Source organism: Sorex araneus, chromosome 8 (assembly GCF_027595985.1).
Source record: "Sorex araneus isolate mSorAra2 chromosome 8, mSorAra2.pri, whole genome shotgun sequence".
Classification (NCBI taxonomy): domain Eukaryota; kingdom Metazoa; phylum Chordata; class Mammalia; order Eulipotyphla; family Soricidae; genus Sorex; species Sorex araneus.
Window position 1 is genome coordinate 58,075,125 of NC_073309.1, and position 27,303 is coordinate 58,102,427.

General features: G+C 38.5%; 1 protein-coding gene across 3 annotated transcripts in view; it reads left to right on the top strand.

Moving 5' to 3' along the window:
* VAV3 (vav guanine nucleotide exchange factor 3) overlaps positions 1-27,303 on the top strand; it is a 397,029-nt gene that overhangs the window by 182,881 nt on the left and 186,845 nt on the right. For all 3 annotated transcript variants that reach the window (XM_055145748.1, XM_055145749.1, XM_055145750.1), the window contains exons 6-15: positions 54-146; positions 2,823-2,891; positions 5,686-5,789; positions 7,509-7,608; positions 14,192-14,287; positions 17,756-17,824; positions 19,507-19,593; positions 20,654-20,739; positions 22,682-22,814; positions 23,181-23,290. In XM_055145748.1, the coding sequence (XP_055001723.1) occupies positions 54-146; positions 2,823-2,891; positions 5,686-5,789; positions 7,509-7,608; positions 14,192-14,287; positions 17,756-17,824; positions 19,507-19,593; positions 20,654-20,739; positions 22,682-22,814; positions 23,181-23,290 (947 nt within the window). The remainder of the gene's footprint in view (positions 1-53; positions 147-2,822; positions 2,892-5,685; positions 5,790-7,508; positions 7,609-14,191; positions 14,288-17,755; positions 17,825-19,506; positions 19,594-20,653; positions 20,740-22,681; positions 22,815-23,180; positions 23,291-27,303) is intronic.

A 27,303-nucleotide genomic window follows, 5' to 3' on the forward strand; every position in this document is an offset into this window, starting at 1 on the left:
AATATATTTTCATCTTTGATAAAATAATTTAAGTTTGGTAACTCTAATTGCAGAAATGTCCAGAAAATGATATACGAAGTTGCTGCTTAGCTGAAATTAAGCAGACAGAAGAAAAATACACAGAAACTTTGGAGTCAATAGAAAAAGTAAGTTATTCATTTCTTTGATGTCCAAATACTGCCTTAGATAGTTAATATAATTACACTCTATGTTTCTTCCTTGTGAGCATGTGTTATAATCTTTATTAGAGCTTTCAGTTTAAGGATATCAGAGCAGATCAAAATAGTTCATTCTAAAACCAATTGAAAAATAAAAATACAGAAAAAGAGGTGGGAAATATAGTATAGGCTAAGGCACTTGCCTTGTTTGCAGCTGACCTGGATTCCATCGTGGCCACTGACTATGGTCTCCAGAACACTGCTAGGAATGATTCCCAAGCATAGAGCCAGGAGTGAGCCCTTAACACCACCAGGGGTGGCTACTCCTCCACTCCCTAATACAAACAAATAAACAAAAACCCTGTTTATTTCTTAGTATCTGAATTGTTCTATCCCGGGGATTGAGAATGTAGCCATAAACAGAGCAGAGCTTTAGGTTTCATCACCTTTCTCCATCATGAGAGAGATCTTGATGTAGGTAAATGCATATGCCAAATGGCAATACATTCTCTCGAGAAAAATAAGATAAAAGGTAGAGAATGATGGAGGAAATATTATTTTATGTGAAGTGATATTGGGAGGCCTGTGTGAGAAGATCATATTCAAGAAGAAAGAGTGAATTGATGGAGCGGTCTGTGCAGGTATCCCAGAGATGAAAGGGCCTGAGAGGGCTCAGCATGTTTTAAGAACAGCAGCCATCCAGGTGACTGATGCAGAACAACAAAAGGACAGCAGTAGAATCAGAGAGCTTGTGAGTTACAGGCCGTGTAGGCATATAGGAGTACCTAGCTCAAAGATGAAGCATTTTGAGTAGAAGAAATGACACAATCTACTTTAAAACTTATTCTCCTATCTAGCAAAGGGGAAAAAAGTTAGAAGGATATTGCTTTAATCAAATTGATAGAGAATGGTTATAGTGGTAGAAGTGATCAGGAGTAGGTAGGTTCTGAATGGATTTTGAAGGCAGAACCAATGACATTTGCTTTTTGGGTCACACCTTGAAAATGCACAGGGGTTATTCTTGGCTCTGTGCTCAGGAATTAATCCTGGTGGTGCTCAGGGCACCATATGAGATGCTGGGAATCAAACCTGGGTTGGCCACATGCAAGGCAAACACCCTACCCACTGTGCTATTGCTCTAGCCCCAAAAACTAATGACATCCGATGATGGATTCAATAAAGATTATGTGGAAAAGATCTATCAAAAATGAAGGGTTTTTAGAATAAGCTGCTGTGTGAGTAATAAGGAAGATTAGTGAGATAGGGCTGGAAAGAAATTTGTAACACGTGTTGAGGAAAGTGCTATTTGAGTCTGATGTGAAGGAGAAGTTTGACTTCTCATATAGATGAGGCCATTATACTTACATGATAGTGTTTTGACAGTAGGAATAAATGAGATCAACCTAGGGAATGAATGTTGATAGAGGAGATATATGCCGCTTTTGGTGATTTTCATACCTAGCAGTTAGGAAAACGAGAATGTTCTTGAAACTTTTGGAAAAGGATGAGTTGTTTAGGAGAGTTGACCTATGATATTCATAAGGGCAAGGGCATAGAATTATTAACCTTACTGAATTTTGTGATTATATATGAAATATATATCTTATAGTCTACTTCTCCCTCTGGGAGAACCTGGCAAACTACCGGGAGTTTTCTGCCCACATGGGAGAGCCTCGCAAGGTCCCCAGGGTGTATTAATATGCCAAAACCAGTAACAAGCTGGGTCTCATTCCTCTGACCCTGAAAGAGCCTCCCGTAGGGCATCGTTGGAAGGACAAGTAGAGAGAGGCTTCTAAAATCTCAGGGCTTGGACGAATGGAGATGTTACTGAGACCACTTGAGATATTCGACAATCAATGGGATGATGATGATGATGATGATGATGATGATGATGATATGAAATTAGACTATTACTGTAGTTTCTAATTAACTTTCCATGTATATTCACAAAATATGTGGGAAGATAGATCTAAGCAGTAATTTTATTTTCCCAGAAGAGCACAAAGAGAGGAGTGGATAAAGGAAGTGAATCTGGTGGTGACTGATGGAGGATTAACTGGGGAGCAGGAACATGTCATCGTGAAGAATGACTTGGTCTTGGGCTATGACTCTCATTGGAGGGAGCTGAGCTAGGGAATAGCCCAAGATGATTGGAATTGAACAAACTGAGAGGTTAGGCCTTTGGAATAATCTTCTAATGAAGATGCTGTAATAAATGAACATTGTAATGGAAACATATATAGTGAGCTAAATTTTCAAGGAATGAAGAGGAAAGATCCGTAAATTATACAAACCAATTACTGATCTCAGAGATCTAGAATCTCCACAAAACATTAATGGGATATTTTTGGTCAATCTTCAAACATATCTCCAAAATTTTCCAAATTTTGCCAATCATGTTCTCTTTCTTATATTTCTGTGCATTTATTTTTAAATCTTTTATACTTTAAATGAACTAGTATTTATATCTTTAACAACTTTCTGTTCAAATATGCGTTTTTTAAGAGAAAAATAGTTTCTACATTTTTGACATTCATGATGCTGGCAAACAACTGACTTGCAATAATTATTTTTTTCTTATTTCTGAAAAAATTGTATATAGATTAAACTATGATATAGCATAGTTTATAGCTTAACAACCATTCCTACTTTCTCTCTTACTAGTATTTCATGGCACCACTGAAAAGATTTCTGACGGCAAAAGAATTTGATTCAGTATTCATCAACATTCCTGTAAGTAAAAATACATTAACTAAATTGTGGTGTGTTGAAACAAAGTCCTTGGTTTCTGATTGGGTTCCATATCCTTCATTTAACATTCTTCTGTATTCTTCAAGAATTTTGATCCTGTTTTTGCCCTTCATGTTCTTATAATCTTATTTTCTAGAAATAATGGATAAGTTGTATCTTAAATCATAAATCAGTCAATATGTGTGCAGAATACAAATGGATTATTCAGATTCTTGCACTATTTTAATTTTAGTTGGTATTTGAGTCCCACCTGAGAGTTTTCAGGCTGACCTCTGGTTTTGTGCTCAGGCGTCACTCCTTGGCAGGGCTGGGGATTAAACCAGTGTTGGCCATGTACAAGGCAGGCACCTAACCCCTGTACCATCTCTCTGAGAACCTCCTGCATTATATGTACTTATTGTCATGAGGCAGTAGTTCCAGTTAAATGATTTCATGGCTGTCGCCTCTCTGTCATATGGGAGTTGTCTTCTTATGTCCATCTTCCATTTCTTGCATTGTTGCGACACTGTCCTGATGGCTTCTGTCTCTTCCATTGTCTCTGTTTCTGCTCCTTACTACTTTATCTGTGGGGGCCTTGGGGTTTTGGAGCACACTCAGCAGTATTTCTGGCTCTGTGCTCAGGGATTACTACTGGTGGGCTGGTGGACCATAAAGGGTGCCAGGGATCAAACCTGGGTCAGCTGTGTGTTAGGCAAATATCCTATCCATTATTATTGTCTATTATTATTATTATGTGTATTATTGCTCCAACCCCTCCTTACTACGTTCTGATCCTACTTATATCCAATTTAATTCCCATTTCTGAAACAAATGATGTCTTTGCAATTTAGTCACACATTTTATGTTTTATTTTTCCTTTTTGGGTCACACCCAGAAATGCACAGGGGTTACTCCTGGCTCATGCACTCAGGAATCACCCCTGGTGGTGCTCAGGGGACCATATGGGATGCTGGGATTTGAACCCGGGTTGGCCGCGTGCAAGGCCTACCCGCTGTGCTATCGCTCCAGCCCCTAGTCACACATTTTAAAAGTAAGATGTGAGAAGCTTTTCTTCACATTCATGTAGATCTTTTGAATTTCAGGTCTCTCGCAATTATTTTACAACCCTAAGAGAAAATTGACCAAGAAACATGGAAGCAAGTAAAATGCTGTTCTTGAGTCAAGTTCTGGTTTGAGATTCAGAAATCTCAAATGATTGCAGTTTATTCTAGTAGGTGCAGTCCTTCCTTAATTTCAACTCATTTAAAATGCTTTCTTGTTTAGGGCAGTGGAAGGAAGGCTGGCATCAAAATATTTTGATTATAAAAGATGACAGTGTAAAGGCCCCATTGTGGCAGACACATTTTTTGAAAGTAACTCATAAAGCCTTTACCATATTCTAAATTTGTACTCTTTGGAGACTTGTGCACATATATCTTGCTTTCAGAATTGTTTTGCAAATTGGACACAAACACAGGGTGGAAACTTCTTAGTAAAATGCATTTATAAATGCTCTGTATTAGAGTATAATATATCTCCAGTTATAATTGATTGCTACCCATATTGTACAACAGATACCTTCTATTTTAGTTGCTAATAAAGGGCTACACAGGTTTTTTAAAAAATGCCATGAGTTAAGTTCTTTGATCTCTGGAGAAAGGTCTGGCTCTGACTTAGATGCATACCATAGTTTATAGTACAATATATGCGCTCACATACATTACTTTGATTCTGGTATAGTCATTGGGTGACAGACCTACACTCCAGTTACAGTTTGCTGTAGCATGTAGACTGGATTTGGGCCACATGGAGACCTGCTCCTTGATTTGTGACTTAGCAGAAAGGAAAAGAAAAAGTCCACATCAGTGGAACTTTTAGCATAACACAAACTGCATGTGGCAGGAAGGTGAGGATATTGAACCACCGAGATGCGGTCACTATGACTGATAATAACGCTTATTATTCTCGTGACTTTTCCATACTGCTCAAAAAAAAAAATGACAGGGCAAACAGGGTCATGTTTCGTATCTGCCCTGCTAAGAAAAGGACATTTTATGAAGTGAATGTGTGCCCCATGGTACAGAAAGAGATAATAGCAGCATTGGCACTTAGATTCAAATTTCCTCATTTCCTGGCTGTGACATGTATTTATTGCCTCACTTTATGAAAATTACTTGCATCTTGGGAAAAACGTGAAATTCCAACTTTTGAATTGTTCTCAAAAACTGACTGGTACAATTTACTTTCTCCTTATTTAGGCCATTAGCTGTCTGATTTCAAGTAATTTAGTCTGATTATTGTTGGTTTAGCACCAAGGTGCCATTAATTGTCCAAAGCACAAGTGTACATTTTTATGTCCCTAGGACATGAGTCGTTACTGTCAATAAAACATTAACCACTTGGATAGTTCTGTTTAAAAATTTTAAGTGATTATAAAATTAAATGAGCTGGACGTATTTTACTACAAGAAATTAATTACCCTTTAATAACTATTGTGACGCTTGCTGCTTTCACAGGACACTGACATTTTCAGTCAGATCTGAAATTACAATTTCTTATGCACAATGGCATCCCCACCCCCACTTTCCTGTTCTCTGTCCTCTCGCCACCATTCCCTTCCATTTCCCCTTCTCTCCTTCCTTCCTCTATCTTCTTGCCCTTTCCTCTCCCATCTAAGTATTGTAATAGAGGATTCAGCACAACTTTGAGTAAGAGTAGAACAATAGCAGGGGTTCTGAGTTTGAAGGGGTTCTCTTGTTCTGATTCCTGAATTCCTTTGACACTGTTCTCTTTTAAGGAACTTGTCAAAGTTCATCGGAGCCTTATGCAAGAGATCCATGATTCCATTGCAAATAAAAATGATCAGAACTTGTATCAAGTTTTCATTAACTACAAGGAAAGGTAAGTAATTTAAAACTTTATGGCTATTAGTTTTAAAAATTGTATCAGAAGGTTAAATTTACAATTACTATTACAGCTCAAATAATATTGTTAGCTTGCTTATATGTAGCTGTTTCTACTATTCATTTAGATACCATGATGGCAGTAGTTAGACTATGGGCATAATTAATCATAGAGTGGTAGTTTGACCTCCGTGTGTATAAAAACCAAAAACCAAAACCAAACCCAAGTCCTGTCTTTCAGTGTAGCGCTTGGACTTGTGTGGTAAATCAGAAAGCACAGATTGTTTTAAAAATTGTCCCTATTGAACTCTGTAATCTTCTGATCTTCAGGAAGATTCTCTGAGAGTTCTCTCCATCTGTGTATGTTGGAAATAATTTTGTACCTGGTAATTTTTCCAACCCTTAATATGTTCTTATTGTCACTTTTGAAGTATTCAGTTTGTAGCTAAAGTTGGTTTCCTTTATAAGTTTGAAAAAAATTATCTGAGATGCTGACATAGTTTAAATGACATGGAATTTTGTTTAAAATATAGTTCTCTCAATTGAGTGTTCTGGTTTCCAGTGCTAAGAATTGACTAGAAATCTTGGTTTTTGCATTAATAATGGTAAGTTTTAATAAGCATCACCATCTTATTGGTAATATTTTTCCCAGTGGAGTGTTAAAAATAATAAATTAACCAACTTCATTGCAAAATATTTGTATGACTAGTAGAAATACTCTTCCTGATGTAGGTTTAGACCCCATGCAATATGAGCTATCTTTTAGCCAAGATAGTCTCTTTCAACTTCACTTTAAGATAATATACTTTACCTAATTAAAAAGTGGAAAGTTTATGGATGGTGATCTTTTTGTGATCTGCTATCGCAACATATGCACATATTGAAAATTGTGTTGCACACATATGATACATCTGTTTTACCCTCATTTTTAAAAGTGAAGAGGAGTAGGAAGTTTACTAATAAATGAATCGAGATGGAATAAATAGCGATTATAGTGTAATTGTCATAGAAAGTGAATCTCTGAGAAGGAGTCAACAGTAAAAAGTTAATCCATTAGCAGAAATATGTTTTTAAATTTTTAAAATTTATTTAATTTTGGGTCATACCTGTTGATGCTCAGGGGTCACTCCTGGTGAGCTCAAGGGACCATTTGTGGGGGTCCATATCGGGACCATATATGGGGGTCCATATTGGGGTCCAGATGTGGGGGATGATATCGGAGGTCCAACCTTGGATCAGCCACATGCAATGTGAGCACTATTGCCCACTGTGCTTTCACTCCAGATTCCTTGTAGAAATATAAACAAATTTTAGGTGATTATTTTATGTGATATACTCACATGTGTATTCATGTACTCAATCCCCCCCAAACCACTGTTAAGTCAGTCTAAAAAATTTACCTGACATAAAACTGAATTATGATTCAAATTCAAAAACTACAGTTTTGTTTAAAATAGAAAGCATTTAACTTCATAAATGAGTAACAAACTCTGTCTGTGATGTGTGTGGTTGAAAAAAACAGGAGGCAGTCCAGGCTTAGAGAGAGAGACTATGGGGAATCTGCAGGGGGTGCCCCAGGTGAGAAGTGCAGGATATGGAAAATTTTTTTTATTATTCCTAATTGTAGGTTTAGATAGATAAATTCTTCCTACTTTTTCTACTATGTCCCTCTTGCTTTTTTACCAATATATTAATTATTTGATTGATTTTTTTCCAGGTTGGTTATTTATGGGCAGTACTGCAGTGGAGTGGAATTGGCCATCTCTAGTTTAGACTACATTTCTAAGACGAAAGAAGATGTCAAACTGAAATTAGAGGTGCCTCTTTATTTTTTCTCTTTTTTTTGCACACGAAGTAAAGTTCATGTAAAAGGAAATTACTACTTTTTTGTGATTTTTTTTCCAGAGTAAATTTATGCATATGTCATGTATATGATTACTTGCAATTTTATAAAATATTTGAACATACAGATGTATAAGGATTTGGTGGTGGGTGTGGTATGGAACTTGATATGCCTGTACTTTAATTTCTTTTTGTTTGTGATTTTCTTTGGGAGAGGGTGAGGCATGGGGTGGGAACCTAATAGCTTAGGTCTTACTTCTTCTCTGTGCTCAGGGATCTTTCCTGGGGACTCAGGGGACCATATGTGGTGCTGGGGATCAAGCCTACATTAGCCACATGCAAAGCAAGTGCCTTAACCACTGTATTCTCTCTATGGCCCTCTGAAACTTTTCTCTTGGTGGTATTGTTGTTCCTGATGCCTGTAGCACTGTAGCACTGTCGTCCCAGTGTTCATCAGTTTGCTCGAGCAGGCACCAATAATGTGTCCATTGTGAGACTTGTTACTGTTTTTGGCATATTGAATATGCCATGGGTAGCTTGCCAAGCTCTGCTGTGGAAGCGAGTGACTCTCCGTAGCTCGCCAGGCTCTCTGAAAGTGATGGAGGAATAGAACCCGGGTCAGCCATGTGCAAGCAAATGCCCTACCCGCTATGCTATCACTCTAGTCCTCTTGGTGCCTAAATATAATTTTTTAAGTTATATATTTAGTGTATTAATAGTAAAATCTAGAATTTAGGGCCTTTGGTTTTCATGCATTGTTTCAGGTTCTCATGAATTTGATCTATCTCTCTATCTATATTTGTGTCTATACATATGTATACACAGAGACAAACACATAGTTTTCCTTTTTCTCCCTCTCCTCTTTTCTTCCTCACTATCTTCTTCTCCCTTTCCAATTTCCTCTCTCTCTCCCTCTCTTTCTTCTGTCTTCCCTTAACTCCTGGCAAGAAGGCAGGAGTCAGGGTTTACTCCTAACTCTACACTCAGGGATAACTCCTTGTGGGCTCAGGGGATCATATCAGGTGCTGGGAATTGAATGGTCAGTTGCCTGCAAGGCGAGTGCCTTACCTGCTTCACTATCTCTCTAGCCCACATAGTTCTTTTTTATGGATGAGAAAAAATGAGGTTCAGAGAGATCATGAATAATTTCCTCAAGATCATCCAAGTTGTAGGAGGTGCAGGATGGCTTAGTTATATGAGATAATGTGTGTGTAGGTTTTAAATATTTATTAAGACATAAGACAGTTAAAGACAAACATAACAGTGGCATGGGTATAAACTGTAAGAAGGAAGACAGACATAAACGTGGTAAGATTAAGTGTTATGTGACAAGCACTAAATAACAGTGTTCCATGCATGAGATTTAGCAGTCACTTAAATATAGGTAGGACACAGAAGATTTATAGGGAAGGTAGCATTTGAGTTAGTTTCCCAGAATTTGACAGATGAGATTCCTGGGAAGAATTCTGAAAGAATTGGCAAGTCTTGACTAGAGAATTAGGAACTTGAGAAATATAGTATCACCATAGCACGTGGTAACTATGGAAACTAAGTCTGGAAATTGTTCCTTCATCTTTGCTTTGTCCACCATTTCTTCCCTATATATGTTTACACTTTTAAAGATCTTTTGAAAAGTGGTTGTGATATGAATGATCTCAAATCCGTTATACACTTTCAACTTGCTTAAATTTTTGGTAAAGCTATATTGTTGACCCGTACATGACTGTGACTTGGATGTCTCACTAGTACCTTTTTAGCTGCTCTTCACTTTTAGCAGTGAGATTAGATGATGAAGAGGAGGAAAAAGAAGCAAATATCTACATTTTGGGGGGGTCACACCCAGCGGTATTGAGGGCATATTCCTGGCTCTGTGCTCAGGAAGCACTCCTGGCGAGCTTGGGAGACAATATGGGATGCTGGGGATCAAACCCCCATTGGCCTCATGTAGAGCAAGTGCCCTACCCATTGGACTATCGCTCTGGCCCTGAAGCAGATTTTTAAAATCAGAATCCCATCACATTTTACTGCCTCTGATATCATTTCATAACTCATAATCCCCTCCTAGGGTTGTTATTTATTAGATTGAACATTAGCAGGTTTCCAAGTGATTAATGGTTTCTTATGTCTGGGACACATCCGGCTGTGCGCCGGGCTTACTCCTGGTTCTGTGCTCAGTGGCAGGACTCAATGGACCATATTGGTTGCCAGGGATTGAACTCAGCTGTGTGCAAGACAAATGCTATATCCACTGTGCTACCCTCTGGCCCCATCTCTTACTTTAAAAAATTTTTTTAATTGAATCACAGTGAGGCACACAGTTACAAAGTCGTTAATGATTGTGTTTCCATCATATAATGTTCCAACACCCTTCCCTTCACCAGTGTACATATCCCACCACCAATGTCTCCAGTTTCCCTCTTCTCCTCTGACCTGCCTTTATGGCAGTCTCTCTCTCTCCCTCTCTCACCTTCCTCTCTCCTCTCTCTCTCTTTCCCCTCCATGTCTCCTCTCTCCCTCTCCCTCTCCTCTCTCTCTTTTTTTCTCTTTCTCTCTCCCCCCTTCCCTCTCTCTCACCTTTTTTGGGCATTATGGTTTACAATACTGATACTGAAATGTCATTATGCATATCCCTTTACCTACTTTGAACACTCAGTTCTTGTCCAGAGCGATCATTTTTAACTATTAATGTCATACTTGAATGTCCCTTCTCTATCCTAACTGCTCTTTGACCCCTACACACTTCTTATAAGCTTCCAACCATTGACCAGTCTTTCTGTCCCCTGTTTTTCTTGACCTTGGATATTAGTCTCATACTAATACTTTTATATTTCACAAATGAGTGCAGTCATTTTATATCTGTCCTTCTCCTTCTTACTCATTTCACTCAGCGTGATACTCCATGTCCATCAATTTATGAGCAAACTTCATGACTTAATTTTTCCTAACAGCTGCATAGTATTCCATTGTGTAGATGTAACATAGTTTCTTCGTCCAGTGTCTGTTCTTGGGCACTCAGGTTGTTTCCCCATTCTGGCTATTGTGAACAGTGCTGCAAGGAACGTAGAAGTCCTGTTTACAGTCCCTTGCTGGTGTGGACCCTATGTCTGGGGACAGTGTAAGTCACCACTAAATAACACCCTTACAACTTTGTTTAGTATAAGGGGTTCCTGCTTCTCTTTAAAGAACATTCTAGAGATGAATATAAGCCACGCTGCCTAAAATGCAGTGAGGAGATAAAACTTGGCTATTTATTCAAGTAGTTTCTAATGGAACTCTCATCAAGCCAATTAAAAAAAAGCATATAAAATTTCAGTTCAATAAAGCCATCAGGAAATTGTCAGTCAAACTCTCAGCTTGGTTTGACTTTCTTCCCTCAGAGGTGCTGCTGAAATCCTGCTCAGGGGGCATTCTCTGGGATTCTAGATAAGAGTTCCTGCAGCTGCTGTCCTCTTAGGAAAGAGGGGATCTCGGGTTGAGTTTGAAAGACTTCGCCTGATGCTGCTGCCTTCCTGTTCTCAGCTGAAAAGCCCTCATTTCTTTTTAAATTAACTTATCAAATTACCCTACGTTACAAAGTTACTGATTGGGCTTCAGGGGTACGATAGATATCCCAACACCAGGGTCCTCTTCCTTCTGCCAGTGTCCCCAGCTCCCCCTCTGCCCCCAGCCTGCCTCTCTGGCAGGCACTCTTTTCACTCTCTTTTTTCTCCTTCCAGCGCTGTGGTTTACAGTTCTCTAATGGATAGCTTATGCTCATCACTTTGCCTCCTTTCAGAACCTCTCTCTGCATCCAGTGTGACTGCTTTCTTTCATCATTGCTGTAGTGGTCCCTCCCTGACCCTTCCCCCTCCCTCCATAGTGTCAAGCTTCCTACTAAAGACCAACCCTGCCTTTTGTCTCCACTGTCTCTGGGCTTAGTTCTTCCCCTCCTGTTGTCTCTTTGGATCCCTGTAGATGAGTGACATCACTGTGTCTGTCCCTCTCCTTTGATTCATTTCAGTATGTTACTCTCCACATTCACCCATGGTAGCAGCAAATTTCCTGACTTTGTCTCTTCTGACAATGTAGTACTCCATCCTGTCTGTGTACTGTCACATCTTTATCAGGTCATCTGCTCTTGAGAAGCCCCAATTAACGACTAAGTGCCAAATAAAAAAATACTCAATCAGATACTTGCTTCAACACCTCCACAATTGTTCTTTCCTTCTTTCCTCCTATCATCTTATGCAAGTCCCTGCTAAGTGGAGTGAAAGCTGATTTATTTTTGGGTCTTCTTTTGGCATTTTCTTCATATATTCTTCATATCTCTATGGTTATTTTTGCTTTTGTTGATTTTTTTCTCCCCCACCCCACCCCATATGTTATGAACAACATAACGTGGGATGAAGGGTAAGAGAAACTTTTTTTTTAATCTTCTCTAAGCAATCCCGTTTTATTTTCTTCTCAGTTAGAATTGGAGTTTAGGCTAAGCATGGAACTACATGTTTTAAAGAATAACTTCTACTCTTTATTCCTTTCAGTACTCATAAGCCTCATCGGTGTCAGGCCCTCCCTTGTAACTAATGCATATGGTATTAAGTTCTTTACCTCCTGAGCCTGTAACTTAGGGTTTGAAGAAACTAATTTCTTACTCCAACCATTTTAAATTAACTTTCATAACATAGAAATGTGAATTTTTAAATGTATAGCTTTTGTTCCTAACACTGTGTTAAGATGTCATAACATAAAAGTCTAAAGTACAGCCTAATTCCGGGAAGCTTAAAATGCAGCTGGGATGATAAAACTCATTCATTACAATGATATTAGCAGTTTAACCTCCTATTTGAGACCCATGATCCAGAACTCCCAACAATCTGTAGAGGCAAGAAATCAGTTGAAATAGTTATCTTTCCAATGAACCGAATAAATCGACAAGACATGAGCTAACATGTGAGGATGTGCCCCCAGTTCTTCTTGCCTAATATCTGTAGTCAAGTGCTCATTAAACCACTACGGTCATTAGAGCTAATGGTGTTTGCTTTATGGCTGTGAATAATATATCTTTCAGCATTTCAGAAAAGCTAAGTGTGGGAGCAAGATTGGACTTAGGTTACAGGATGATGTTTTATGGAAATGCATGATTTCTTTGAACTACAACCCAGATATGTGAGAAATAGAAAAATCAGAATAGTGATTTGTCACATAGTCAAGATTTGCTAAACTCATCTAAATTTAACCTTTGAGATTTTTAAAAATCAAAATACTTCACCATGTCTTAGTTAATGTCAAGAGTGAACAATACTACTTCTAAACAAGCTATTTTGTTTTGCTTTGGGGCCACACTCAGCTTGTATAGGTGCTATTCCTGGCTCTGTGCCGGGGGGTGGGGTGTTGCCTGGTGGGGTGTTTACTGATTGGGACTCAGGGGGCTGGACACATGTACAGCAAGTGAGTTAACCTCTTTACTATCACCCCAGCCCTTATTTATTTATTTTTTGGTAGGGAAGCTCTAGTGGTTGTTACTCAGAGCTTACTCCCAGCTGTGTTCAGCATCAATCCTGGCAGGCTCAGGAGACCATCTGGGATGCTGGGGATCGAACACTGGTCAGCTGCATATAAAGCAAGTGCCCTGTCCGCTGTGCTATTTCTCTGGCTCCCAGCTCTGTAGCTTTTAAGAAAGGAGTGGGGGGTTTAAAAAAATTAAAATCTGAGGGCCAGAGAGATGGTACAGCAAGGAAGGCACTTGCCTTATGTGTGCAACTGAACGGTTGCAGATTGTTGGCACCACATAAGGCACCCTGAGCATCATCTGGAGTGATCCCTGAGCACCAAGCCAGGAGTAAGCCCTGAGCACAGCTGGTGGTGGCCCCAAACAAACACAAATAAAATATGTCTGAGACACTTTCAGACTTTGAATTGAGTAGTAGTTTTGTGCTTTAGAGGACTTTTGGAGTTAATCATTCAATTTTGTTCAGTCTAATAAATAAGCACTGAGCAAATACTAAGTTCTTAATAGTCTAAAGTCATGATATATTAGAAAAACGTTATGCACAACAGTTAGACCCACAAGGCACAGAGATCTTAGTTTTGGTAGGGATTACAGTTTTTAAAGAGGATTTGAATTTTTGCTGGAAATAGAGCAAAGCACGGGATTGATGGAGAGAACGAAATGAAGTAAGGTATGATGGGGAAGGCAGACCGATAGACAGGGACTTGTTCTTGATGCTCATGGTTCGGCTGAGCAAAAAAAAAGTTAAGTAGAGGAAGACCCTGGCAGTTTTCTGAAAAAAATGTTTCTGGGCCAGAGTGATAGTGTAGTGGGTTTGATCCCTGGCACCCATATTGTCTCTTTTTTAGTCCTGCAAGAGTGATTCTTAAGTGCAGGAGCAAGAGAGAGCACTTTGGGGTGTGGCCACAAATTCACGCATAAAATAGTTCTGTTTACTGATTAATATTTTAAAGGAGGATTGATTAGAGAATAAAATACTGTATCATCAGTTTTGCTTATGGCTTTGGAACCTTCCAATATTTGTTTTATGATTCCCATCAAACTAAACATTTCTGAAACTATTTCGTTAGGAATGTTCCAAAAGAGCAAATAACGGGAAGTTCACGCTTCGAGACTTGCTGGTGGTTCCTATGCAGCGCGTTTTAAAGTACCACCTTCTTCTCCAGGTATGTAATGCAAAACTGTGGAGCCAGCTCACGTGTTGTGTCCTTTGAGTTGGTTTATTTATTCAAAAGATAAAAGCGAAGAGCCAAGAAGAGTCAACTATTCGCATGCTCCACATTTTGGGCCCTGTTCCCATAAAGTTTTCCTTGACAGTTCTGTGGAGTATAACAAAACAGCTGAAAGTCTTCTCTCCTTTTAAAAGATAATCCTGTATCTTTCACAAGGTCACACTCTGTCCTTTAAAAAGAACTGGTTACCTCAAAAGTCAGAAATAAGGAAAAATAAAAATGTCCCTTTTGTCACGTTCTGTATATTTAGCACTAATCATTTGCTAGAATCTTAATGGTGCTATATATCTGAATTTTGACAGGTTAATTGTATTAGACCTTTTGTCTTATAACTATAAACTAAAGAGAATTGTGTCATGTTCTGTGTTGCTTTCTGCTATAGTAAATTATAATAAGACTACATTTATTTTGAAGTGATTTTTGTTATAACCCCAAAGCTTATGGTTTCCACGGTTAGTCCTCTAATGAGGGTAGAGAGTCTTATAAATTTAATTTGATAGCTGTACCAAGAGACTCATTAGTTCTGCTCCAAAGAAATGTCTTACTGTATTAGTCTGTCAACTCTGCTGATGCTTGTGAAATGTCATTTTAAAAAGATCTACTACCTGTATGTGAAATATAATTTTGAGTCTGCTGTGCTTTGTACATCTTGTATATTAAATTTCTTGAACTGTGGCTGCAAAATTATTAGTCATATCTATTTTTGTTCTACTGAGAAATCAGAAAATTTCAAACCTTGATTGTTCTTTAAAAATGCATTAAAACATTTATAAGACCTAAACCCACAGCAACTTAATCAAATTGAATTATATGAAAAAATAATAAGGAAGACTTTAGGCAATCAGTTTCTGAGACATCATGGAGCTAAAAACATGTCTGAAATAAGATAATTTATTTTCTAACTGATATAGTCAAATATAAGTTGAAGAATTTAGAAGATGAAATTATCACGAAATATTTACTTTGGTCACTATAAGACTTAAGCATAAAATGACCATACTATTTTGATATTTAGTGAACTTAAAACATTTCTTTTCTTTTTTTAAATTTCAAAACTGCGTTTAGTTCCAGAATAATCTTTTCACAATATGAAAAGTTTCATTTGTTGGTACCACACAAAATTAAAATTCTAGAAATGTATTTTATCTTGAAAGAAGATAGAGTAAATTTCCTCAGCCACCTGGAAATTTGCTGGATGAATGCTATATGATTTTGAACATTTTCTGCTTGGCAGTAAATATACTTTAATGTTGAAGTCACTTTTGCAGACAAAGATTTATAAAACAGATTATTTTATAGCAGGTATTTGAAACTTGGGATGGTTATTTAATAAAGTAAAAGTAATAGAAATAAGAATAGCTTTGGGGCTAGAGAGATAGCAGAGAGAGGGGTTAAAAGTGTTTGCCTTGTTGTGTGTTTGATCTTATTCAAACCCCAAAGTCTGCAGAGAGACCCTGGGGTTTCCCTCACCTACAAACATCATTAAGGTCTCCTGATACACCCCTCCCCCGAGCACTGATAAACCACAGAGATGGTGGCTCGGAGTGTCATCAGCCCAGTGTAGCTCACTGTGACCGAGACAGAGGGTCCAGAGGTGATACTGAAAAAGGCAGAGCTAGTTATGCTGAATGAGACTGGGGGTTTCGAGCACTGATGCTTGAGTTGAGGGTTAAAGGAAAACAGAGTTTTTAGGGTAGATTGAAGGAGGAGAGAAAACAGCATGCCTATGCACTTCAGTTCCTAAAACATAGACTTGGGAGGAAGACGGTTAATGAGTGGTGCTCAGCAGGCCCCTTGGGATCACCTCCAGTGATAGCCTATTATCCTGGTTGATGGTTCATTTTGTGGGTCCGAGCATGTGGTGTTGCATGGATCCTCCAGTGCCAGGGGTCGCTAGGGCCACCCGGCCATGCTCAGGCACCTACAGGGCTAAGCCCTGCAATGCCAGGACGCAGAAGGGAGGGACGAAGCAAGTGGTGCCAGGGGTCAAACTGGGGTTGGGCCCACCCTCACCCTTCTACTCTCTCCTTGATCTTGGAAAATATTTTTGAGACTGGAATTAATTTAGTGCATATATAAACTAGATTGTTGGGTAGAAGTAGAAAGAATTTAGGAGAGAGTCATGGAATTCAGACCACAAGTTATCTGAGAGGAATGAATGGCAACCAGATAATTTTGTGCTCAGCACAGAAGTCTGAATAGGAGAGAGAGGCATGATATGATTTGCACTTTAGAAACTGGATTCTGGCACCCACCGAATGAAGAGTTTGTAGTGAGCAGAAATTGTAAGCCAGAAGGCTGATCAGAGACCTGTCATTATGATCTCTTTGTAAATAAGCAAGGACATCTACCAGGAGGACTGGTTTTGAGGGAGGAGCTCTCGGTGTTAACTTCAGGAGGACATGGTTCTCTTAGGGGCTAGACTGATGGAAGAGTCTAAACATAGGAAAAGAACAGAATGGTGGTGAAAGCGTGTTGCTTGAGCCTGTTGGGTCTGTGGGCCTGATCGAACTGAGTTTTAAGCTCTCTAGTGGCTGTAGAGGTCTGGAACTTGTATGAATTTGGCGTTGAGCAACAAGCAAGTTTTAATAGCAGCTACATCCAGGTTGGGGATAGTTCCTATGGCTACTTGCAGCCATACTGAGCCTGGCTCCGTGGATTTGTAGATTAAACCTGATGATGCTTGGGAACCACAGGACCACTTCCAGTGGTGTTCGAGTGGGGAGCCAGTGTATACTGAGATGGAATTCAGCACACTATATAGCCCCCACCCCCACAGGCCATATTCCTTACCCCAAGCATATGGTGTTTAGAGTGATTGCCACACTAGATAAATACAAATGATTTTAATTTTTTTTGAACAATTTGAACTATTGTTCTGGTACAGTTTGTAGGGTATGTAATATAAGGGGGGGGAAGGGTGAAGATCAAGGAAACAATGATTCTTTAAGGTAAAGACAAGGGATTTTGAAAAACTGACAAATAGAAATTTAGAATGGACTAACAAATAGTAACAACCACAGATGATCCCAATATCCTGATGCTAAATAGAGGTGTAGTCATCAAAAGTGATAGAGAAGTTGAGTGTGAAAGTGTAGAAAAATCCATTCAACTGGCAATGGGAAGATCCTCCAGCATCTGGGAAGAACACTGGTATCAAGGTATGGGAGAGAACTCAGATTCATTGAGTGACGGGCATTTTAAAATTTTCCTCTCTGGTTCTTTTGGTATTAGTTGGTTCTTTATGTAACTTGAAATGTTTGCTAAAATGTCGAGTCTTGTTTAAGTCAGATTTTTTTATGCTACGGTATAAATAATGATCAAAATGATCTATTTTAACTCTTTTTCCTTGTCTTTGTTTTAACTTGACAAAGGTCGTACTTAACTCTGTCTTCTGTCTAGGAACTGGTCAAACACACCACTGATCCTTTGGAGAAGGCAAACCTGAAACTGGCTCTTGATGCAATGAAGGTAAAAGTCAAATGTCTCAGGAACTTGTCTTCTAAATTCTTGCCTAAGAATAAAAGAATACATGCTCTTAATTCATATGTATGACATGGTGATATATATGGCAGTATGCAGAAATACATAGTTTTGGTTTTGTTGGCGGAGAACTGGGCATTTTTATCTTGACAAAGTCTTTTGGAGATTTATTGTTAGATAACAAGACATAAAACCAAGAGATATATGAAAATGTCAGATATTTATGAAAGAATAGCAGCTTTCATAGTGTAATGATCTTATTTCAGATTCCTTTCATGGTTACTAAGAGAAAACAATTTGTTTGAGTAAGTTGACAGGTCAGAGTAAGTAACAACCTCATGGAACTGCTCTCACATTTCCCTTACACTTACCACACCCCTGAGGAAAGGGAGGGTGCAAAAAAAAGAAGTTTTTTATAAGTAAGGATGATCTTCCATATTTACCTTTGTTGAGACCATGTATCTCGACAAGAGGATTTATTTTGGGTCTCTGTATTTCAGGTAATTCTGAAAATTAACTATAGGAGGTATGGGCAGTTTTTTTTTAACATATTAAAGGATATAGAAAAACCCCAGTTTCTGTCTTACACTAAAATGACCTTGAAATACTTTCCTTAACTTAAAAACAAATAGTCTCAAAAACAGAATGCCATTGCAACTCTGTTCATTGTCATATCTTTAGCAACCCATAATTACTTATTTGCCTCTCTGTGCCAATTTCAGTGTCAGTTCTGCTTTTTAGCTGATTTTAGTATCCTATCAGGAAGCATCCACACGGATTATTATTACTTTTTTATGAAAAGATCATGCCAACTTTGAATTTTTTAAAGAAATCTTTTATAGGTATACCTATGAAAACTCCAACTTCTATTTAGAAGAACAAGGCTAGGAACTGCTTTTCATCATACTTCTACTGCTGCCGGTGAATTTAAGAGGGCATAGAGAAATGTAAAGGAGTTCAAGATAAAAAATGGGAAATCTGGAGAGCTTCTAATATAAATAGCTATTTGCTTTATGGAAAGATTAGCTCATGTTTCTCCTCTATGACCAAGGCCATTTTAAAACAGGTGAAAGCCTATGGAGAACTTGGCATCGTTTGCTCACTTTCGTTCATTTCAGAGCTCCAGAATTTCTTATTCTTACCTCTCCTTTGCTTCCCCTTTGCTGACACTTGTGATGGAACCCAAACCTGCTTCCTTGCCTGAATGACCCCAGGAAGTAATACACTGGTTTCAGAAAACAGTCCTCCCAGACTCATGGTCTAATTTGACTGCGTGCCTTATTCTGTCTGACCCGGGATAGATGTGATTCTCTCTAGGCCACTTATTCAGCTGATTGGAGTTTACATTTCTTTTCTGACCCTGTTTCCAGTGTCGCTGCTCTGTGTGGTGGCCTGATGTGTTTGCTTTTGTGTTCCTGAAGCTTCACTTTCCGCAGGGGTGCGGTGAATGACACCGCTTCAGTCTTCCCAGCTGCACTCCAGACATTTTTTAAATTGCTTTTGAGATGCAGCTTTGATTGATTGGACATTCATTTTTATTGTCACTGAAAAGTTATGGTGGTTACTTTTACCACTAATGGAATTAATAATGTGTTTTCTTTCAAACAGTCCTCATCTCTCTGCTCATCTTATTGTGCCTTTGTTTTTGCACCCTTCTCTTTATTCTTCAGGACTTGGCACAATATGTGAACGAAGTGAAAAGAGATAATGAGACCCTCCGTGAAATTAAACAGTTTCAGCTATCTATAGAAAATTTGGTATGTGATCATCATGCTATCCAGCATTCTCACCGAGAATTGCGGGGGGGGGGGGCGGGGGGCGGCGGAGAACTCTGAGTTGTTTTGAAGAAAAGATAGCTAACTTCAGATTTTTATTGTTCCAAGTTTTCTTTCTTCTTTCCCCGGATTCCTCTGTTTGGGAGTACCCATATGGCTGTTGAGCAATCAGTGTCTGTTGCACTGTGCCTCCTTCCTCAGTAGGAATTCTAAGCCTGGAGTCCTTTTTATTTTTCACTCTCATATGTATTGACGGAAGATTTCTTGTTAAATTGGTGGGTGGGTGGGTTGGTGGAGGGGGGCAGAGCACACCTACAAGTGCTCAGGATTTACTCTTGGCTCTCTGCTCGGGGAGCAGGACCGGTGGTGCCAGGGGACCCTATGTAACGCTGGAGATCAAACGGGTGTCAGCCATGTTCAAGGAAAACCCCTTAAGTGCTGTATTATATCTGCAGCTCTGAGTCCTGTTAATTTATTCATCTTAATGTGTATTTATTGGAAACTTGCTATGTGCTAGGTTTTTTTGCTTGGGGTTAGGTTAGAACTAAGAACAAATATGTCTCTGTGGTTAAGAAGATTTTATGCAGAGAGCAGAAGCCATCGCAAGGGAAATACTTAGAGATGGGCAATAGTTGGGAGTGTTCAAAGAGCTGTCTGTTTCATGAGGGCAAATTCTGTATCATTTTATCCTAAACTTCCTATAGTGGTTGACACATAATAGATGTTCTTGAATATTAGTGCTGTAATTTTCTTGTAATTTTTGAATTCATTCAGTTTTCTCTTTTGTTAACTAACTTCCCCATTGGGGTTTTAAGTAAAATTAATCGGTGTCATCAGTATTCCTCCTGAGCTGATGACCACTTTTTAAAAGGACAGACTTTTAAAAGGCATGTTGTAGGGACTGGGATTTCTTGGAGCACGTGTGTTTAAAAAATGAAAAATGTTAAAATTTATGATGGAATGCCGTCGCTGTGTCTAACAAATATATTCTCTAAATTTGTTTCTATTTCTGTCTGATTATGATGAACGTTTTATATTTTAGAACCAACCTGTTTTGCTGTTTGGAAGACCCCAGGGAGATGGTGAAATTCGAATCACTACCCTTGACAAGCATACCAAACAGGAAAGGTGAGGGGAGGGGAGGGAGGCGCAAGGTTTGCTTTCAAAGTAAGCTATTAGTACCAAGAGAGGAAAGACTGAAAACATCTGAGAAACAGTTCCCTCAGACAAGGGAAAAGGGAGAAAGAGGCTTTCTAAAATTTTCTCATAAAGATTTATTAGATATTGTCCTCCTGCTTCATGTCTATTGATAGATTTGTCTGAATTTGAGTCCTTAAGAAGGGAAGGCGAAGAGAATCATAGTTAAAATGTACACGTTATGAAAAGAATAGAAATAAAGTTACAATTGAAAACCATAAAAGCACAGTTGGATTTTTTTGTTGCTTCTTTTGGTATGAGGTTTAAACCAAAAATCACAGTGTTCTAAGAAAGAAGCGAAGACCATTTAGTGAGATTTGCTTGAGGGAAATTTGTGTTTGGAGCCCTTAAAGATTAGTGAGGGTGACCTGGTGGTTCTTATTATGCAGATGCTAATTGTCATAGGTGTCTTTTGTTGTTGAAAAGGCCCTTTTCTGGAAGTTCTGAAGGTAGGAAGTGAGCCGGCAGGGGGCAGCAGCAGCTCTTGCTTCTGCCAGGCACCCCGGCTCTCAGGAGCTCAGATGCTTTTAGCTTCTGCAGCAAAACAGGCTTTGGGAATGATGCAACTGTTAGTGCGATGCGAATGCATCATTATCACTGTTTAAAAAAAACGTATGGGTGTTAACAATGGTTTACAAGAAGATGTAAGTCTTGATACTGGAACTTAAGTTTTTAAGGCATTTTTCCCACTGAGCACACTGATTTTGACAAGAAAGAAGAAACATGCCAACATATAAATCTAACAATTTTGCTTATACATCCCACAGCCAGAGGTCCTGGCCGTCCATTAAATTTCAGAGAACAACATCCTCTTTTTTAAAAAATTTAATTTTAATTACTTGTAATGGAATCATCATAAGATACAGTTACAAAGCTGTTCAATATTGGGTTTCAGTCCTAAAATGTTCCAGCACCCATCCCTCCACCAGTGCACATTTCCCACCACCTGTGTCCCCAGTCTCCCTCCTCCCTCCCCAATTTAGCTTCCCTCTTCCAGATTGCCTCTCTCTCTCTCTCTCCCCCTCTCACTCTCTCTCTCCCCCCCTCCTTTCTCTCTTTCTCCCTCCCTCTCTCGCACTGTGTCCTCAAATACGTTATCTAATGCTTCTCAGCCTCAATGTCCTACTCAGTGAAATGAAGATGATAACAATACCTAACTCAGCAGATGGTCCTGGGGTCATCTTTGACTGAGTGATCTTTGTGAAAGGGGTGAATGCTGCTCAAGGCATTCTGGCTGACTCTTGGTATCATAAGTGAAATGCTATAGTTCTCATCTGTGACACTGTACATGTTGAGTTTTGTAATAAAGCAGGATTAATTGTGCATGAAGAATGCTCTGTGGGCTTCCCTTAGTTCCTTAAGGAGCCACCACGCCTGTTTTGTTCTTGCTATAATTTTGCCTAATTTTTAATAGGGGCTAGATCCCGCTGTGTTGGGGAGAGGTTTGGGGGAGAGGCCATTCCCAGCTATCCAGGTGTGAGTGAGAGTAGTTTAGCATTGTACCCTGCTCTGTCTGGGGCAGTAGGGACCATGAGGGATACCCGCCAATTGCTCAGGGGTCTAGTGGCCCTGGGATTAGAGCTTGGAGCCTTGCATATGCTAAGCATGTACTCAGTTCCTTTGAGCTATATCCCCACCCCCAATTTTGCTTATGTTTAATATTAAATGAGGAAGTTGAGGTGCTGGCAGCATTTGCTTATTGAAGGGTGGTGCCAACATACATGTCATGCCTTCCACTGTGCACATGGCCTTTATCATCAACTGAAAGGGAAAATGGTTGATTTAATAAGTTTTGCCATGGAAGATTAATATGCATACTTTTGTCTCTTTTCTGTGTCCTTCCCCCCCCACCCCTTGCCTCCCCACCCTCCAGGCATATCTTCTTATTTGATTTGGCAGTAATTGTCTGTAAAAGAAAAGGTGATAACTATGAAATGAAGGAGATAATAGATCTTCAGCAGTATAAAATAGCCAACAATCCTACAACTGATAAAGAAAATAAGAAGGTAAAATTTTGGAAGCTAATAGCTGTCATTTACTCAGAACTTTGATCATATACTGAAGTGTATTTATACGTTCATATGAAAGATGATTTATCAATCCAGGTGTTTAGTTTCTAGAGATTAACTAGGAGCAGATGTTTGTGAAAAATAATTGAACAGGGCCAGAGCTGATATGATTAACTTAATGTCTTAAAGACAGTGAAAACGCACTTGGCATAGAACTTGTTGTATCTGTGAAGTGGACTATAATAAGCTCGATTATTTACACTGACAAGGTTTGATGATGATTACTGATGACGCTGAAAAGAAGTTGGATAGATGTTTTTAATGAATAATGCGTGTTAATCTGTGTGATATTACTTTCAACAGTGGTCTTATGGCTTCTACCTCATCCATACCCAAGGACAAAATGGGTTAGAATTTTATTGCAAAACAAAGGATTTAAAGAAAAAATGGCTGGAGCAATTTGAAATGGCTTTGTGAGTATTTTCTGCTGTTAAAATGCTCTTTCTCTACTACTTTTATCTCTTAACAAATAATGAATATTCATAAGGAGTAACCAATAAATGTACTCTAATGCGTGTGGCATCTGTAGAGACTGCAAAAATAATTTACTTTGAGTCTGAGTGCTCCCTGGCTGTTTGATAACTTTCCTCCCTTAGGAGAGAATTTCTGATGAATTTTTTCATGAAAAAGAAAGAGGGAGCTCTAACCTTCTGTTTGACTACATTTTCTGGGCATAATCTAATTCTTTATCCTGCAGTCTCCCAAGAAAACATTAATTATTCTAATGATAAAATATTAACATAATTACTGTGCTTTATATACATTAAATATAAAACCCTCAAGCACATATTCATATATATGTTTGCAACAATTTTATTTTTAATAAAGAGACTTGAGTTCTTACCTGTTTTTGTTTTTAAGATATTTCTTGTTTGAATCCTGGATAAATGGCTTGACATATCCAATGAATGCTTTTAAGGGCTTGATTTCTTTCAGTGTTCTTTCTTTTTATTAAATTGGACGTTCAACAAAGAGGTAGGAAATAAATCAGACCTGCTTCCAAAGGAATGGCATAAAGAGATGTAATTACATGAGAACATTTCATTATAGAGGTTTCTTTTTAGTCTTAATATTTTACAGATTAAAGGGAGCATAATGACCCTTGATAGAGGGACATGTAGGTCACCCTTATATTGAAACTGTTAGCAAAAGATGAAATTAAGAAAAAAAAAACAATGTGAGTTATTTCATTTGTCTTCTAGCATTATTTACTCTTTCTGGACAAAAAAAAAAATCCAGGTTTTTATGTTTTGCTTTGTTTTGAAGTATTTATGTTAATATAAAGTGGAGATAGGAACAGAATATTTCATGGTAGTCCCAAAGACAGAAAAGAAATAGTTTTCTTACAATTTTTTTCTCTAACATTGTGTTGCAAGGTAATTAAGTTTATAGAAAATCCTGGGCTCAGTTATAGTTACTATTGTAAACTGACTATGCTGTCTTAGCTCATTTATTTCATATTTCAAAGTCTCAGTTTCTTTTTCTGTGAATAGGGAAACTAATACTCATTTAAAATTCCAAATGATATGTGTCAAACACATAGCTAGCCAAATAGTACAACAGTCCTGTGGCATTGAACAAATAATATGTTATGCCTACTCTTGCAGCTGTTTTAATATGGTTTTGTATTTATGGTCTTAGTACTCCATGAGACTAGCCATAACTAGAGGACATCTCCTAGTGAACTTTTGTAACTCCTATAGTTAATAATTATATTGTTTAATTGCTGTATTATTGATTTAAAACTAAAGGCTGTTTTGTGCATTAGTGCTTTGACTTTTCTTCTATGAAGGCCTCTTTGATTTTAGATACAAGTCATGAAGCTGATGGACTTTGTCCAGTCTTTGTCAGCCCTTGGTCCTAATTACACCCATCGTGTGCTGTGAGATCTAGTTTTCACTTGATGGAGGGAACTTGCAGTTGAAAAATTAGAATTGACCTGGCAGTACACCTGGGTTAGTAATAATGTGCATAGGCTGAACTGATCAAGCCTTTGCTTCTTGGGTAAGGATGCTAGTCTTGCTTTATTATATGGGTCCCTTGCCTTGCCTTTTTGTATGGGTTCTCTTCAGCCATAGAACTTTTAGACATACTAAGGAATTCTTTGTGGAGGAGAGTTAAAACTCTTACCCCAGTATAAACAGGCTCTTTGGACTATTTTATAGACATAACTACATTTAACTTTATGTTCAGGTTTTCAGTTGCTGTAAATCATATAGTAAACTCTAGATAAAAGAGATTCAACACTATGTATATATGGATGGAAGAATGCTTTATCTCTTTCATTAAGTAAACTGGGACAGGTAGATGAGGGGTGGTTTGGCAGTTCTCTTTGTTACCATCAAGGATTGATATTCGAATCTTCTCATTTTGTCACTATAGACATTTGCTTTCATCTTCCAGATTGGTCACCATGATATCCAAGAAAGCTCATCCAAGACAGCTAGAAAATCTACTCTCTGAGAAGCAGAAGGTCATCCCTCACTTTTAGGGCATCATTGCAAAAACATGATACACTTTCATTATATAAAACTGACCAGGATTTGAGGTCAGAGAGATACTATAGCGAGGAGAGCACTTACCTTGCATGCAGCCATCCTGGGTTCAATCCCAGGCACCCCAGTCCTGTCAGGAATAAGCCCTGAGCACAGAGCCAGTAGTATTCACTGAACACCAATGGGTGTGGCCCACAAACAGATAAAAAATTACGAGAAACCCTACTGAGCAGAACTTAATCAGAAAGACACTGATGACAAAGCTTTAGGAAGGATTGTGCCTGGCTAGGAACTGAGGTTTACTATGGGCAAGGGGAGAGTTGGATCGTTTGAAGCAACTTAAAGTTATAGTTATGCCCACCAAGGAATATGTATGAAATTTCATATCCTACCATAAGAAAGAGAGTTATAGAATACATAGAGATCTTAGAATTCTTAATATTTGAAGATTTTCTAAGCAATCTCCACAATATAATTATACACTCAAAGAAATAACTGTTTATATGTCAGAGTTTCATTGACTGCTAATGGTGAGATGGTAGAAGTAACTTTTGAGAATTTCCCAAAGTCAAAGTTGAAGGCTTCAGTAAGAAAAAATATGCCAGTAGTATCAAAATAAAATTAGCCAGGATTTTACTCAGCATCAGAACTTGTGCTCTGTTCTTTTTTGAAACTCATTATGCAGGAAAACCCTGCTTCTAGCTTTGTAAGGCAGCTCTTGCCTATCTTGTGTTCAGGAAAATAAAAATAATTTAGGTAAGTGCTGAAGCTTAAGATTTTGCCTATGGATCAAAAATTGCTATGTTATCCATTATAGAAGGCTCTAGTACACTTACTCAGTAATCCCTGGAAAAGAAAACTAAGAAAATCTGCAGCATTCAGGGCAAAGCACGAAAAACAATAAGCCATAGGCCCATTCCCTCTTGTCTTTGTAGCATTAACCTTGGCCCCCAAGTCCTCCTAGAACACTCTGGAGTGTTGCTTTAAGGAACTCTGCAAAGAAAAGGAAGGCATTGGTGGGAGGTGGCAAGAAATCAAGGAAGGTGATATTTTAAGAGTGATGAAATGTTTGCCAGTTCTATTTACAGAAGACGGCAGTTCTGCTGTTTATAGGATGATTGGTTCATTTTTATTTAAAAAAATTGTAGATCACCTTTAAGGCATTTAAAATATCACTCTTAATTTAGAATATTTTTAAAAAAGTCCACGACCATAGATAGGCGTGAATAAACTGTAAGTATCTAGTAAACGCAAATCATCTCCCCAGTGGTGACCTAAATCTCAGCTTCTTCCTTTTCCCAGGCATATCCCAACCTTGCTTGGTAGCAAGAATCTGACCTTCTTTGGCCACCAACCACTTCCAGATTTAAAATGTGCAGTGAACCACATAAGAACTTGGCAAACTTCTGTAAGAAAGGCTGAACAGAGAGAAAAACAGCAGTGACCCACTTGGATAGGCAGCAGGAAGAAGGCTTTTTCCCTTTTTCCTGTTAGATCAGTTTGCAGAACTGATTGTTCTTAAGGTTGTTGTGATAGTCACTGAGTCAGATAATGATCAAGAGGTATTATTCTGGTGGCCCTGCTCTAAAGAATGTTTAAATCTTCGAGACCAATCAATTCATGTTGCTTATTCTCATTTATTCCCAAAATGGCTTTGTTTTTGTCAATACCAAAATTTCACATAGTTGCCTGTGAAATAGGATTGCACATTTTTTATGTCAGTTTTTGTAATGATGACAGAAAATGTGTATGTGAGTGCCCATAGCTGTATTCAAAATCAGGAAGTTATGGGGAGCTAAAGAAATGGCACAGTGGGTAGGGCCCTTGTCTTGTATGCTGACTCAGGTTCGATCCCCAGCACCGCATATGGTCCACTGGGCCCTGCCAGAAGTGATTCCTGAGGACAGAGCTGAGGAAGCTCTGAGCACCTC